At 36.5% G+C, this 12,650-nt stretch overlaps 1 protein-coding gene across 2 annotated transcripts; it reads left to right on the top strand.

Moving 5' to 3' along the window:
• Window positions 1–6,965: 6,965 nt before the first annotated feature.
• On the top strand, window positions 6,966–8,549 carry LOC103847652 (dnaJ homolog subfamily B member 8). Of its 2 annotated transcripts, XM_009124738.3 has the most exons (5): window positions 6,983–7,338; window positions 7,427–7,514; window positions 7,629–7,699; window positions 7,848–7,904; window positions 8,235–8,549. In XM_009124738.3, the coding sequence occupies exons 1-5, from the start codon at window positions 7,231–7,233 to the stop codon at window positions 8,373–8,375; spliced, it is 465 nt and encodes a 154-aa protein (XP_009122986.1). In that variant the 5' UTR covers window positions 6,983–7,230; the 3' UTR covers window positions 8,376–8,549. The 2 variants fall into 2 exon arrangements, with proteins under 2 accessions (XP_009122987.1, XP_009122986.1); XM_009124739.3 differs by lacking the exon at window positions 7,848–7,904 and having other exon boundaries at window positions 6,966–7,338.
• The last annotated feature ends 4,101 nt before the right edge of the window (window positions 8,550–12,650 follow it).

Here is a 12,650-nt window from a genome sequence, read left to right on the forward strand (position 1 = left end):
TGAGAATAGAGATGATGTAAACTGAAAAGATTTTGTGTGATAATTATATTGTTGTAACTTTTAAACTTATTAAAGAAATAAAACTTTAGCTATAAATTATTTAAAAATCAAAGATTTCAATATTATATATCTTCGAAACTTAAGTAATTTGAATCATGAATGTTATATATAACTAAATATATAACTAAATAAAAAATATTCAAAATAGTCTTATTTTTCTTTTTCAAAGTCAATAAAATAATTAAATTGAATAAATATATAAAATATATTATTAGAAAATAATTTAAAAAAAATCATATTAATTTTTGTTTTAAAAAATATTTTCATTATTTATAATAAATATATTTTTACAAAACATTTAATTTCGTGAAATTGAGGGTATCCATCTCACTACAAGAAAACATATTTTTTACGAGGGCAATATTCGTTGTAAATTTGTCGTAGACGGGGTGTTACGACAAATTAACCTCAAAAGACGTTTCGTCGTAAAACGTCTGTCGTAACGAAGGTTTCGTCGTAAACGACTTGTTACGTTTACGATGAAATATATTCCTCGTAAAGCGCAGGGCATCTTTTCGTCGTAAACGAGACATAAGATTTCATGGTAAACTCCACGTAACGGTTTCGATGTAAAGCAGACTTAAATACTTTCGTTGTAAAGAACACGTAAACGTCTTGATGTAAAACCCTCGTAGATCTTTCGACGTTAATCACTCGTAAACATTTACGTGGAGTTTACATCGATTCTTATTAATATATAATAAATTTAAATATTTTTTTAACCTCAAATATAAATTTGAATTTATTTAAAATTCAGAATTTAAAATAATATTAATTTTAAAACAAAATATGAAAATGAAAAACATATTTTTAAAAAGCATTTAAAAGTCATACAATAATATTTAAATTCATAATACAAACCGAAATATAAAAAAAACTACATATCATCGAAGTAGTCGGTGGGGTTGCTCGGCTGTTGACGGGTTGGATCGGACTCTTGGGGATCTCGTACTGGCAACCCAAGAGCGGCTCGTCTCTCACTCAACATTCTCTGCATAACCGGGTTTCCCACGGCCATCACGTCTAGCAAATCCTCAAGAGAGTCTAAACGAACCTGCTGGCTATCCATTCGAGCTTTCATCTGAGAAGTCTCTTCATCCCGTCTCGAAGTGTATGACGAAGTTGCCCTTGCAACTTCGATAACAGAGCCTATACCGACTATCCGTCCCTTCTTTTTAGGAGCCACCTATAAAATTAAAACATATATTTAATATAGTTAATTATGTTAAAATATTAAAAATAATGTAAACAAAAATTTTAAGTTGTACCTCTTCGAAGATTCTGTCGTCGTCTTCGGTGGACAATGTGACGGGTAATCCATCAGGAGACTCTTGGGTTAGTTGCGTCTCCTGTTCTTCAATCTGAGAAGCCACTGCTTGGAAGAGTTTCTCAGATGCATGATCCACAAAAACTCCATCGGATGTGGCGTGAGTCATCTTGAATAGGTCAGACAGAGATGGTAAGACTCTTGTCTTCTCGAACTACAAAAAAAAATTAAATTAAATATTAAAAATTAGATTAATTGAAAATTTTAAAATAAATATTTAAAACAAAACTTACAGCTTCTAGACGGATTCCTGCATGAGGTTTTGTCTGGTTCTATGAAGCATGGGCAAATGACCATCTTTATCTTTCGTTCTTCGAGAAGCCGAGCACGAATTGGCCTTTTTGATCGAAGAGGGGTGTTCCCAATAGGCGATGAGGCCATCCCACACATCCTTCGTGAGCTCAGTGGGCTTTCCCTCATACCCGTAGATCTCCCACTTGTCCTTCCAATCGGAGACTGTGTTGCAGAGGCGGATCTTTGCCTTTGCAACGAATTCTGCCTTCACCCTCTCGGTGATTCCCAAAGACCAATGCCACTTTTGCTGAAACACAAAAATTTTGAAGAAATTATAATTAATAATTAATATTTAAAAAATATATATATATTTAAAAGTGAAAATAAGTGTGGGCACTATGTTTATCCTCTTCACATGACCACCATACTTCTTTCGTTTTACCACCAAACCGTCCAATTTCGCAGAAAATGTCAGGAACACCATCAATTGGATATGATGGTTGTATATTGCAAAAGTAATCAAATTAATAACATTTCATAACATATGTATATATATTTTAAATTTATAATTACCTGCAAGTGTTTCATGGACATTTCTGGAAGGAGCTCGGCAAAAGCAAATGGAAGCAATCGTTGCATAAACACATGACAATCATGACTCTTCATTCCGGAGAACTTTTGACCTCGTTCAACACATCTTGACAGATTTGAAACATAACCATCAGAAAACTTAACTTCTGATGCAACCCAGTCAAACAAGGTTGTTTTGGCTTCTGATGACAACCAGAAGATGGGAACATGAACATTTTCATTGCTTTTGATATGTAACTCACTTCTTGAGCAAATATCAGGTAAGTCCATCCTTGATTTTTTGTTATCTTTTGTCTTCCCAGAAAAGTTAAGTAATGTATTCATGATGTTCTCAAAAAGTTCTTCTCAATATGCATGACATCCAGATTGTGGCGTAAGAGAAGATCCTTCCAATAGGGTAGCTTCCAAAATATACTCTTCTTATGCTAATTGTGAGAGACACCATACCCATCATGCATATTTCCAGGAACATGCCAATTTCCTCCAACCTTAACTGTTTCCTGAGCTCCGTAATAATCAATGTCCGCTTGGATCTGCTGGCCGGTGAGATATGGAAGAGGACTGTCTCTGACCATTTTTTTGTGCCGAAACAATGTCTTATTTCTTCTGTATGGATGGGCAAGTGGAAGCAAGCGACGATGACAATCAAACCAACAACTCTTCCTACCATTCTTCAGTTGAAAAGCATCCGTCGATCCAAGACAATATGGAAAATATAATCTTCCATATGTTGTCCAGCCAGACAACATCCCATAAGCAGGGAAATCACTTATCGTCCACAGCAGAACTGCTCGCATCGTAAAATTGATTTTCAAGGAACAATCGTACGTCTTCACCCCTTCTGACCACGATTGCTTTATCTCTTCTATCAACGGTTGAAGAAAAACATCAAGAGACCGTTTTGGATGCTTCGCTCCAGGGATTAATATGGTCAAAAATATAAAACAAATTTCCATGCACTTATCCGGCGGTAAATTGTACGGCGTAAGAATGACTGGCCACAAAGAATATTGTCTACTAGACATTCCAAATGGACTAAATCCATCGGTGAATAACCCAAGATAGACATTCCGAATATTTGTAGCAAAATCTGCGTGTACCTTGTTGAAATGTTTCCACGCTCTTGCGTCTGATGGATGTGTAACCTCACCATCTCTCTGGACATGTTCAGCATGCCACCTCATCGACGCAGCAGTCCTCCCAGATTGATATAATCTTTTTAATCTGTCTGTAATTGGTAGGTATCACATCCTTTGGTACGGTACCCTATTCCTCCCACGGCCTTGCGGTTTGAATCGTGGTTTTTTGCAGAATCGACACTCTTCTAACTTGTCATCTTCCTTCCAGTAGATCATGCAGTTTTCGATGCAAACATCAATCATCTCCGAAGGTAACCCAAGACTATAAACCAATTTCTGAATCTCATAATAAGATTCAGCAGACACGTTGTCTTCTGGCAAATACTCTTTAAACAACTCCGCCCATGCATCCATGCAATTCTCTGGTAAATTATGATCCGTTTTAATTTTCATCATTTTAGCTGCTAGAGACAATTTAGAGAGACCTTCTTTACAACCAGTGTAGATTGATTGATTTGCAGCATCTAGCATTTTATAAAACCTTTTTGCATCCAAATTAGGTTTTTCTACATTTCCAGTTCCATCAGCTATTGTTGTAGTTGTTTCTAAAAATGCATCACTAATCATATCTTGAACCCTATTATGATCTACCATCTGCTCCTCTTGATGATAATTATATTCATTATGCACATAATTCGGTTCTTCATTATGATGAGCATCCTCAAAATTATTATTACTACTACTAGCTTCATTTCTCCCCATAACGCTCTCCATGTTGATACCAAATGTAGTATTGTGGTATAAATCCTCTGTTTACTAAATGATTACATACAGTTTTACTACGTGCAAATTTTGAATTCTTGCATTTTCGACAGGGGCAGAACATCTTACCGCTTTCCTGGGTGATCGGTGTACAGCCCACCTGGTGCATGAATGCCCGTTCAGAAATGCGTTCGTCACCCTCTCATCGGAATCTTTGTGCAAATACATTCAACTCCGTAACTCGTAAATACTACCGCCACCAGCCATTTTTTTTTTAGATTTTTTTTGAAAATTTTTTTTTGCTGATTTTTTTTCCGTTTGTGTGTTGTGAGGAAGAGAGTTGTGGGAAATGACATATATATAGAGAAATTTTCGAGTTGGGTAGTTGAAATACAACAACGATTTTACAAGGAATGTTTTACATAGATTTTACATGGTTTTAACATAATATTTACAATGACTTTACAACGAATTTAGGTAAGTTAAAGCACATTGAATACACGTTTTCACCTAAATATAACGGTAACATGATTCGTTGTAATGTCGATGTAACGTTTACGATTATTTTTGCTTTCCACGTACTTTCGTCGTAAAGTTCCATGGAGTTTACGACGAATTTTGGTCTCGTTGTAATTGCGTTGTAAAAACCTTGCAAATTTACGAGGAAATATTTTCGTCGTAAATCTTTGTTGTTACTGAAACGTTTTTTTGTAGTGTCTAGTTGTAATAATTTAAATAATATAGCAATCAAATATAAACCCCGTTTCAGAATTTATTTCACTGCTTAACATGCCCAGTTACAATTGAGTCGACCATGGCTTCTGATATACACCCCTCGAGTGACAGTGCGTACTGCTTTCTACCAATATATTTTGGGGGGCTTATTGTATTAGGGGTTTCATCAAATTTTAGTTTTTCTTCAAATCCTCCCTTATTGGATATGGTACTTCTAAAAGTTCTAAAAAATCCATGGTTATTGGAAATAAGATTTGTAAAAATCCCATCAAAACTCCCCTTATTGAAAAATATGGATTTGATCAATAATTTATATCAAAGATTATTTTGGATTATTAGAAAAATTGATTTACACTACAAATTCAATAGAAAAGAATACCACCTAAAGAGATGGAATTTAGAAAATAAAACACACACACTCGATTAGGGCTTATTGCTAACATGAGAAAAGAGTAGAGTAGAAGATAAGATAACCTCGTATAGCTCGCAGCTTGCAAATCAACATTAGAATTTCTGGCCTTGATATTTATCTCGACTGCTTCCTTATTATCCTCTACACATTTGAAATCAATTGAGGCCAAAACTCACAACCCTTAACGAATCAGTCACGTTCAATTCATTACTCACGTAAGAGATCGAAACAGAAATACCAGTGGAGTCCGAAGCATGTGTGACCGGAGTATCTTTTACCGCGGCGGAAGCGGAGAAGGCCCTGCCTGACAAGTAAAGGCTTATGTCAGTGAACATGGCGGGAAGAAAGACTTGGGGCTCGGAGAGTGTTGAGGAAGAGGAAAGAGGTGAATGTGGAGAAGGTCAGAGGAACCTTGGAGAATCTCAAAGTGTGGAAGCTCTGGCTTCTTCAAGGTTGTTATCCTTTGATAAGTGCATGTGTATGTAGGAATTGGTTCATGTTCAGAGAACTTAAGACATTCGTTGATTTATTTGGGTCCATGTTTCCAAGGAGAATGTTGGTTACACTAATAATTTAAACCTTTTGTATTGAATGTGTCAATAATTCAGCTGGAAAAATGTCATTAGCTAAATGGTTAAGCAATAAACTCAATTACAGTTCTGTATCACATTTCTCCAGCTCCAACGATATACATGACGCTTTAAAGGCAGTGCTTGTCGCTGAGAAAACAATAAAACCTGAGAAAATATGACTCAAGAACCATACAAGAGCTTCATTGTTTCCAATTAACTGAACCATAAGTCTTAAAAAAGATGATCTTCTAGTGGGAGCATAGGGAGAGAGAGCACATAATAGTTTCACCTTCCCACGCATCTAAAAGCAAAGGCCAAGACGTCAAAACCAGATGACTAGATATGCAATACATTTGCAAAATATATAACAGATTTGAATACTTATCTGATGAGCTGCTATTCGAGAGTATATGTCTGCAATATCATACAGTTGTTATTTAGTGGGAATGAGCTTGCCTGCTGTTATATCTTATCACCACAACTCCACAAGAGCGAGGTAAAAAAAACTCGATGTAGTTGTTGGAAGAATCTGTGGAAATGAGATAATATTGACCAAGATTTAGATCTTTCATAAGAAGCTAAAGTATTAACATGGCTGAGCAACCAATTCTCCATTGCGTCAATCCAAAGAATGCATCAAAATGGTTTGAAAAACTGGTCACTAGATAGGTACACTTAAGGTTCTGATATCATCAACTGAAGGAAGATTTATACAAAGGACAATCTTGCAAAGGAACACAGTAGTTGTATACTGCTTCTTCTCTTTCACAACTCACAAGTAATCATTGAAGCTAATTTAACAGAACCAATTCATTACCACCTTATCCTATCTGTCAAAAGCCTGATGCAACAAAACAGCATATGGATTTTTAAACGATGAGAAGCTGGTGAGAAGCTATTGTAGCAGCATATTGAATTTTTTTTTTTTTGTTAAAATTGTATCAAATCCCCCATCAAAACTCTATCAAATCCCCCATCAAAATCTCCATCAAGTCTCTAAAACCCACCAAATCCCACCAGATCTAAAACCCTCAGAATTTTATGAAATCCCTAATACAATAAGCTTTGAGTTTTTGATCTAAGCTCCCCTCACATCAGCAAATATTTTTCAAAATTGGTTTTTGAATGGAAAATAGCCTCAAGATTGGGCCTTACGATAATCAAACAAACACGCGACATACCAGAAAATATCTTTAAAAAAATATATATATATCAAACCCTCTCTCGAAGTTTCCATCTCTCTTCCACAAAGATATTTTGTTGTGCGTTGTATTCCCTTCCACATAAAAAAAAAAAGCCATTACTTCTCAACTCTCCGATATTTTCTCCAAGAGAAACGTAAATTTGCAGTTCTTTGTCACTAGTTTAATTTCGATGCTGTAGAATTGAAGAGTGAGAGAGAGAGAGAGAGAGATCGTTGAAGACGCAGCGGTGATCGAAACAGAGGAGAGATTGGAAATGGATGGTGGAGGATCCAACGTTAGATCTAGCTACTACAACGTCCTCGGTATTCGCAAAGACGCCTCTGTTTCCGATGTCCGGGCTGCTTACCGTAAGCTCGCCATGGTACTTCTTCCTCTACTGCTCTTTCGAATTTCGCAGATTTTTATTTTTGATCAGTCCTCATTTTATTTGACACTTTTTTTATATGAAGAAATGGCATCCGGATAGATACGCGAGGACTCCTGATGTCGCCGGAGAAGCCAAACGTCGATTTCAGCAAATCCAAGAAGCCTATTCTGGTCATTTCACATTATTCTCTCTCCCTCTAAATATCTTCTTAACGTCCGTTATTCTTGTCGTTATCTTTTCTTAACGTCCGCCTCACGTCACAGTTAAAACTTTTCCCCTTACAGTTCTGAATGACGAGAATAAGCGCTCGATGTATGACGCTGGACTATACGATCCCCATGAAGATGACGACGACGTTCGTATCTAAATTTATTTCGCATTCGCATAACATGACGATGTTGGATATTTATTTCTTAATTGGTCATTTTCGTTTTAGAATTTACCATTCTCACCTCATATTTTATTTTATAAACTGAATTTGGCCCCCTCAACGCTGTGATCAGGACTTCTGCGACTTCATGCAAGAGATGATCTCAATGATGAACAATGTCAAAGGCGAGGTACGTTGGATCCTTATGCTCTTCCCGGTTCATTATGACCAGTCGGTTCAACAATTCTACCCATAACCAGAATATTTCGTTTTAGTACATTTATGATTCGGGATTTCTTGGGTTTCCAGGATCGGTTAGATTTGTTGGTAAACTTGAGGTTAACCGATCATAAACCGGTTTGATAAATGAAAAATTTGTGTACTCGATTAGTAGGGATGGAGTAATGGTAAGCATTAACCATTCGCAAGCTGTATTTGTAAATTAAGGCATGGTTTCAGATATTTCCGGCTCAAATAAGAGATTAGTTTTAAACTAACTGGTTCGAATTTTGATAAATAGGGAGACAGCTTGGAGGACTTGCAACGGATGTTCACGGATATAGTTGGTGGAGATAGCGTGAGCTTTGCCTGTAACGACAATTCAAGGAACAGCAAAAGACCACGTGTTAATATCTCAAGGAGCAGTGCTGCGATGCGTTAGTATTGTTTTTCTCTTTTGTGTTTGTGTCGTGTCGTTTCGCCTTGAATTGTCTCATGCTAAGTCTCAAATTTTCTTAATTGTCATTTCGTGTTTTATTTTCTTGTGTCAACTCTGAAGGCTATAAAATAAAATATCTTTGAAGTGCAACTAGAACTACTTCAAAATTATTGGAAATTATTTGTCGGACGCGTGTTGCCGAAATTGCTTTTGCTTCCAAAATTCCACAATCAAAAATGTTTTCTCACATTATGTGGTTAATCGAATTAAATAAATTGTTTTAAATAAAGATATAGATATTCCAAAATGCTTCATGATTGCTCGTCCCTACGCCTAAACATTTAGATTTTTCTCTAGAACTCTAGTTTTTCTTTCGTAGTTTCCTCTACCAAAAAAAGCTTTAGACCTTAAATTTCTCAGATCCATTTATAATCCATCATTATCCTACATTTCTTTTTCTCTTTTACTTCAGTGTCTTTTAAGCTTCTCATTATGTCTTTAAAAATGGATAGAGCATTGTTAGCTTTATCTCTCAAAGATGACGTTCCGTTCAATTTACCAGATCTCTCTCAGTATTACGTTCTGAAAGAATGTATGCAGCCTCATCGGTCGACTTTTTAACCCACAACTTCAGCGAATGCCAAATCTGATCTTCGATCCCGAGAAAATGACAAAAGTCTAATTGAATTCGCGGATGTGCCTTAGCTAAAGAAAAGTTCCAGTTTGTGTTCATGCATAAACACGATCTACAGAAAGTGTTTGATAAAGACATGCAGACTTATGATGATTGGGGTCTCGCAATCGAACGATGGATCGAAAAGCCTCTGCCTGGATAATTTTAATTCGTGTCAATCTGGGTCAGGATTAGTAACATCCTAGTCAACCACTACACCAAAAGAGTTATATCTGATCTAGGGGATCTCATCTAGGGGATCTCATCGATCATGTAGAAGAGGTAGCCTTCAATCCTGATGAACCTCAAAGACAAGAGTATGGCAGGGTCAAAATTTGTTTTGACGTCTCCAAACCTTTGAAGAAATCGAGAGTCTTGAATCTTCCGGATCGTGACCAAACTATAACTTATTATTACTACACAAAGTTCAAAAGTGTTGTTACCACTGCTAAAACTTAATGCATGGAAAGGAGAGATGTCCTTTTCTGGCACATGCACAAGGTTCAAATGATCGTTCATCTAATTCATGTCTATTTCTCAATCTCCTTGAACCCATCATGTTCTTACTGAGAATGATCCTCTGTTCGGGATTTTGAAAGAAGATCAAGTTAGAATCAATTTGTTATCTGGCCATCCTCGTATTGCCTTTGAGGTCCTTGAAGAAATGCGTAACTATTTCCTTGCTTCAAACTCTGAAGACAGACAAGTTCGAGAACAGAGAGTTGTCTATTCTGTTAAAGAAGCAGAGAAGAATCCCATCACTCAAAGATCCTGCCGCGGCGGGACAGCGCAGATCGGGGCGGGTTGACCCGCAAACCCAGCACTAAGGCTATTGGTTAGCTGAAAGAGAGGTTAAGAATGAAGCTTTTGTCAAGGGAAAATTTCTACCATCTCTGAATGGCATTAAAGACTGCATATGGTCTCTAGATACTGCTCCAAAAATCAAAATAATTCTTTGGAAAGCTGTTAGTGGAGCTTTGCCTATATATGGCTGATAACCTCACCGATCGAGGTATGGAAGTCGACACGAGATGCCAAATATGTGGTCTAGAGGGTGAATCAGTAAATCATGTCCTTTTCGTATGTACTGTTGCCAAACAAATCTGGGCAACAAGTAACTTCTCTTACCCTCCAATGGTTTTGATCCTGTGTCTGTCTTCTCAAACATTTTTTATGTGTTTTTTTTTGTCATCAACATCTTTTATGTGCTAAACACAAGGAAGAACCAACTCATTCGAGAGAAAATCAGAAGAAGTGGAGCCTGGATATTATGGGCATTATGGAAAAACAGGAACACTTTCTTCTTTGAAGGTAAGTTAGCTTTGGGTCCATCCCTCATCAGGACTATCTATGAAGAAATTGATCACTGGTTTTTGATTAATTCTATTGAGAAACAAGAACAAGCTATAGACTTGGAAAAAAAAAAGAGGATTATTTTTGGTTGGAAACCTCCCCCTATCTCTTGGCTAAAATGCGACATTGGCTTTGTGTGGGATAAGATCAGGAAACAAAGTGGAGGCTCATGGATTCTTCGTAACAGATAAGGAAAATTTACTTCCCGGATTGGAAGGTTCAATTCCATTCTCATCTTCATATCAAAGGAGCAAAGCTTATAGCAGAAAGTGTAATCAAGGAGGATCTTTTTCGATCTTATATTGCTAAGGGATATTCATGTTGGCTTAGTTCTCTATTTGTTAGGTCAATATCTTTACTTCTTTGTGTCTCTTTTGATTGCAGATTATCCTTGTAGAACATTTATTCTGATATCTTTCAATGAAGTTCTTGTGTATAACAAAAAAAAAACTCTAATGATATTTTAATTTTTACTTTAATAGAGTAAAAATATATTTGTGGAAGCTCCCTTGGTCCAATGGTTTGACTAAGGGTTCATTAATGCTTCTACACCAGCAAGTCTATGTTTCAATTCCCGGAGAAAGTGATTTATTAAACAATTATGCATATTACAGAGGAAATACTTACAATGGATCTTCAACATGGTGCAAGTAAACTCGGCCAGGCATGATCTTCGTAGGACAGCTCAGGTGATGCAGTTAGGCGTAGATCCTTATAAGGCAGGTAGTATTGTCGGTTGTCGATCGTCTATGTAATATTTCTCAAAATTGTAATATCATAATAAATTAGCGTTAAAAAAAAGAGTAAAAATATATTTACTCTAAAATATTTTATAAATAAAGTTCATCCATTATTTTTTGTTTATCCTTTTATTTTTTATTCTAAAATATATTTTAAATTTTAAAATAGAATATTACCTTTCTAAATAGAATATTATTGAAGTAAAAATCAATTATATTATAATGTTATTCTGTTGAGAAAAAAAAATTATTGAAGAGGTCTAAGTCTGCTAAAAAGCAAGTTGTGGAAACACAAACTGCAAAAAAGTTAGGTAGCCATCGTGCGTTTGGAAAGAGGAGATCCGATCCCTGATGTATTCTTTGTTGGGTGTATAATCCTCTACGAACAGAACCAATTCGATTTGAACCAGATTTTTAAATAACCAATCTAAAGGCTGGACCATATCTTAATACAATGTAAATGGACTTAGGGATTGATTAGTATAAGGATACAATAGATTAAGAGACTTAATTGTAATTAATGTTAGTCTAAACCTAAACCTACAGGTCGGTGACAACTTGTCATGTGGGAAAGTTGTTAAATCGTGACATCTTGGGTTTGACGAACGCCAAGCGCACCAATAATCTATCTGGGGGAGTAAGTGAATGCTCACAGGTGAGCGGTTAGATTCGGTGCTTTACAGGGCCAGACTTGGGGTCTACGGGACGGGTGAGGTCCACGGGACAGGTTGTTACAACGCTCCGACTGTCCATGGCTAATGGGCTTCCCACACCCAGGACGGGTGAGGTCCGTGGACAGGTTCTTACAACGCGCAATGGGCCTCCCATGCTCGTTCACTCGGCCCGTGGGCTCCATCCCGTCTGACGAGCGGTGCATTTATTTCTGAAGGCTCGAAATTATTGTTTACTGGCCTTAAAATCACCACATGATCTTTTCACGTGCTCTGACCTTATTCGCACGCTATCGTGAATCACTTTCCGATATATCACCCATCATTTCACTAATTTAATTCGAGTACGCTTAATTCTGGAGTACTAAACGAATGTGCACCGAAAAAAGTAAACGTACTTTGGTGACATAGGTAACCAAATCAATTCTCCTAATCCTTTCCACGTATACTAAAAATCGGGATGTTACGATAAACTTATGCTAATCAAGATCGAATACAACCACATGTAAAAGCACTTTGTTTACCCGGTGTTCACCTTATCTCTCAAACTAGAGAGGCTGTTATTGTAACACCCGTCTCATCCTTTTTCGGGAACGATGTGCTACTAACCGAAAAATACCAAATTAAACTGATTTATTCCAAATCGAACAAAATAACATAATATTTAATAGAATAATTTCAAAAGAAATACATTGTTAAATTGAAGTATAAAAGTATATCAAATAAATCAAATGAAAAAATCGTATAAAACATTAGTTAAAACCGAAATAAATACAATGATCCCAAGACACCAATTCGTCCATATATTCGAACACTCGGCAACACCTGCTAAGGGAAGAAG

The sequence above is a fragment of the Brassica rapa genome, chromosome A01 (genome assembly GCF_000309985.2).
Source record: "Brassica rapa cultivar Chiifu-401-42 chromosome A01, CAAS_Brap_v3.01, whole genome shotgun sequence".
NCBI lineage: Eukaryota > Viridiplantae > Streptophyta > Magnoliopsida > Brassicales > Brassicaceae > Brassica > Brassica rapa.

Excerpts from the sequence above, each read along its gene's own strand:
- LOC103847652 (XM_009124738.3), top strand. The coding sequence starts at position 7,231 with ATGGATGGTGGAGGATCCAACGTTAGATCTAGCTACTACAACGTCCTC. Across the intron at positions 7,515-7,628 it reads AATCCAAGAAGCCTATTCTG|TTCTGAATGACGAGAATAAG; the intron begins GTCATTTCACAT and ends TTCCCCTTACAG. Across the intron at positions 7,700-7,847 it reads CCCATGAAGATGACGACGAC|GACTTCTGCGACTTCATGCA; the intron begins GTTCGTATCTAA and ends CGCTGTGATCAG.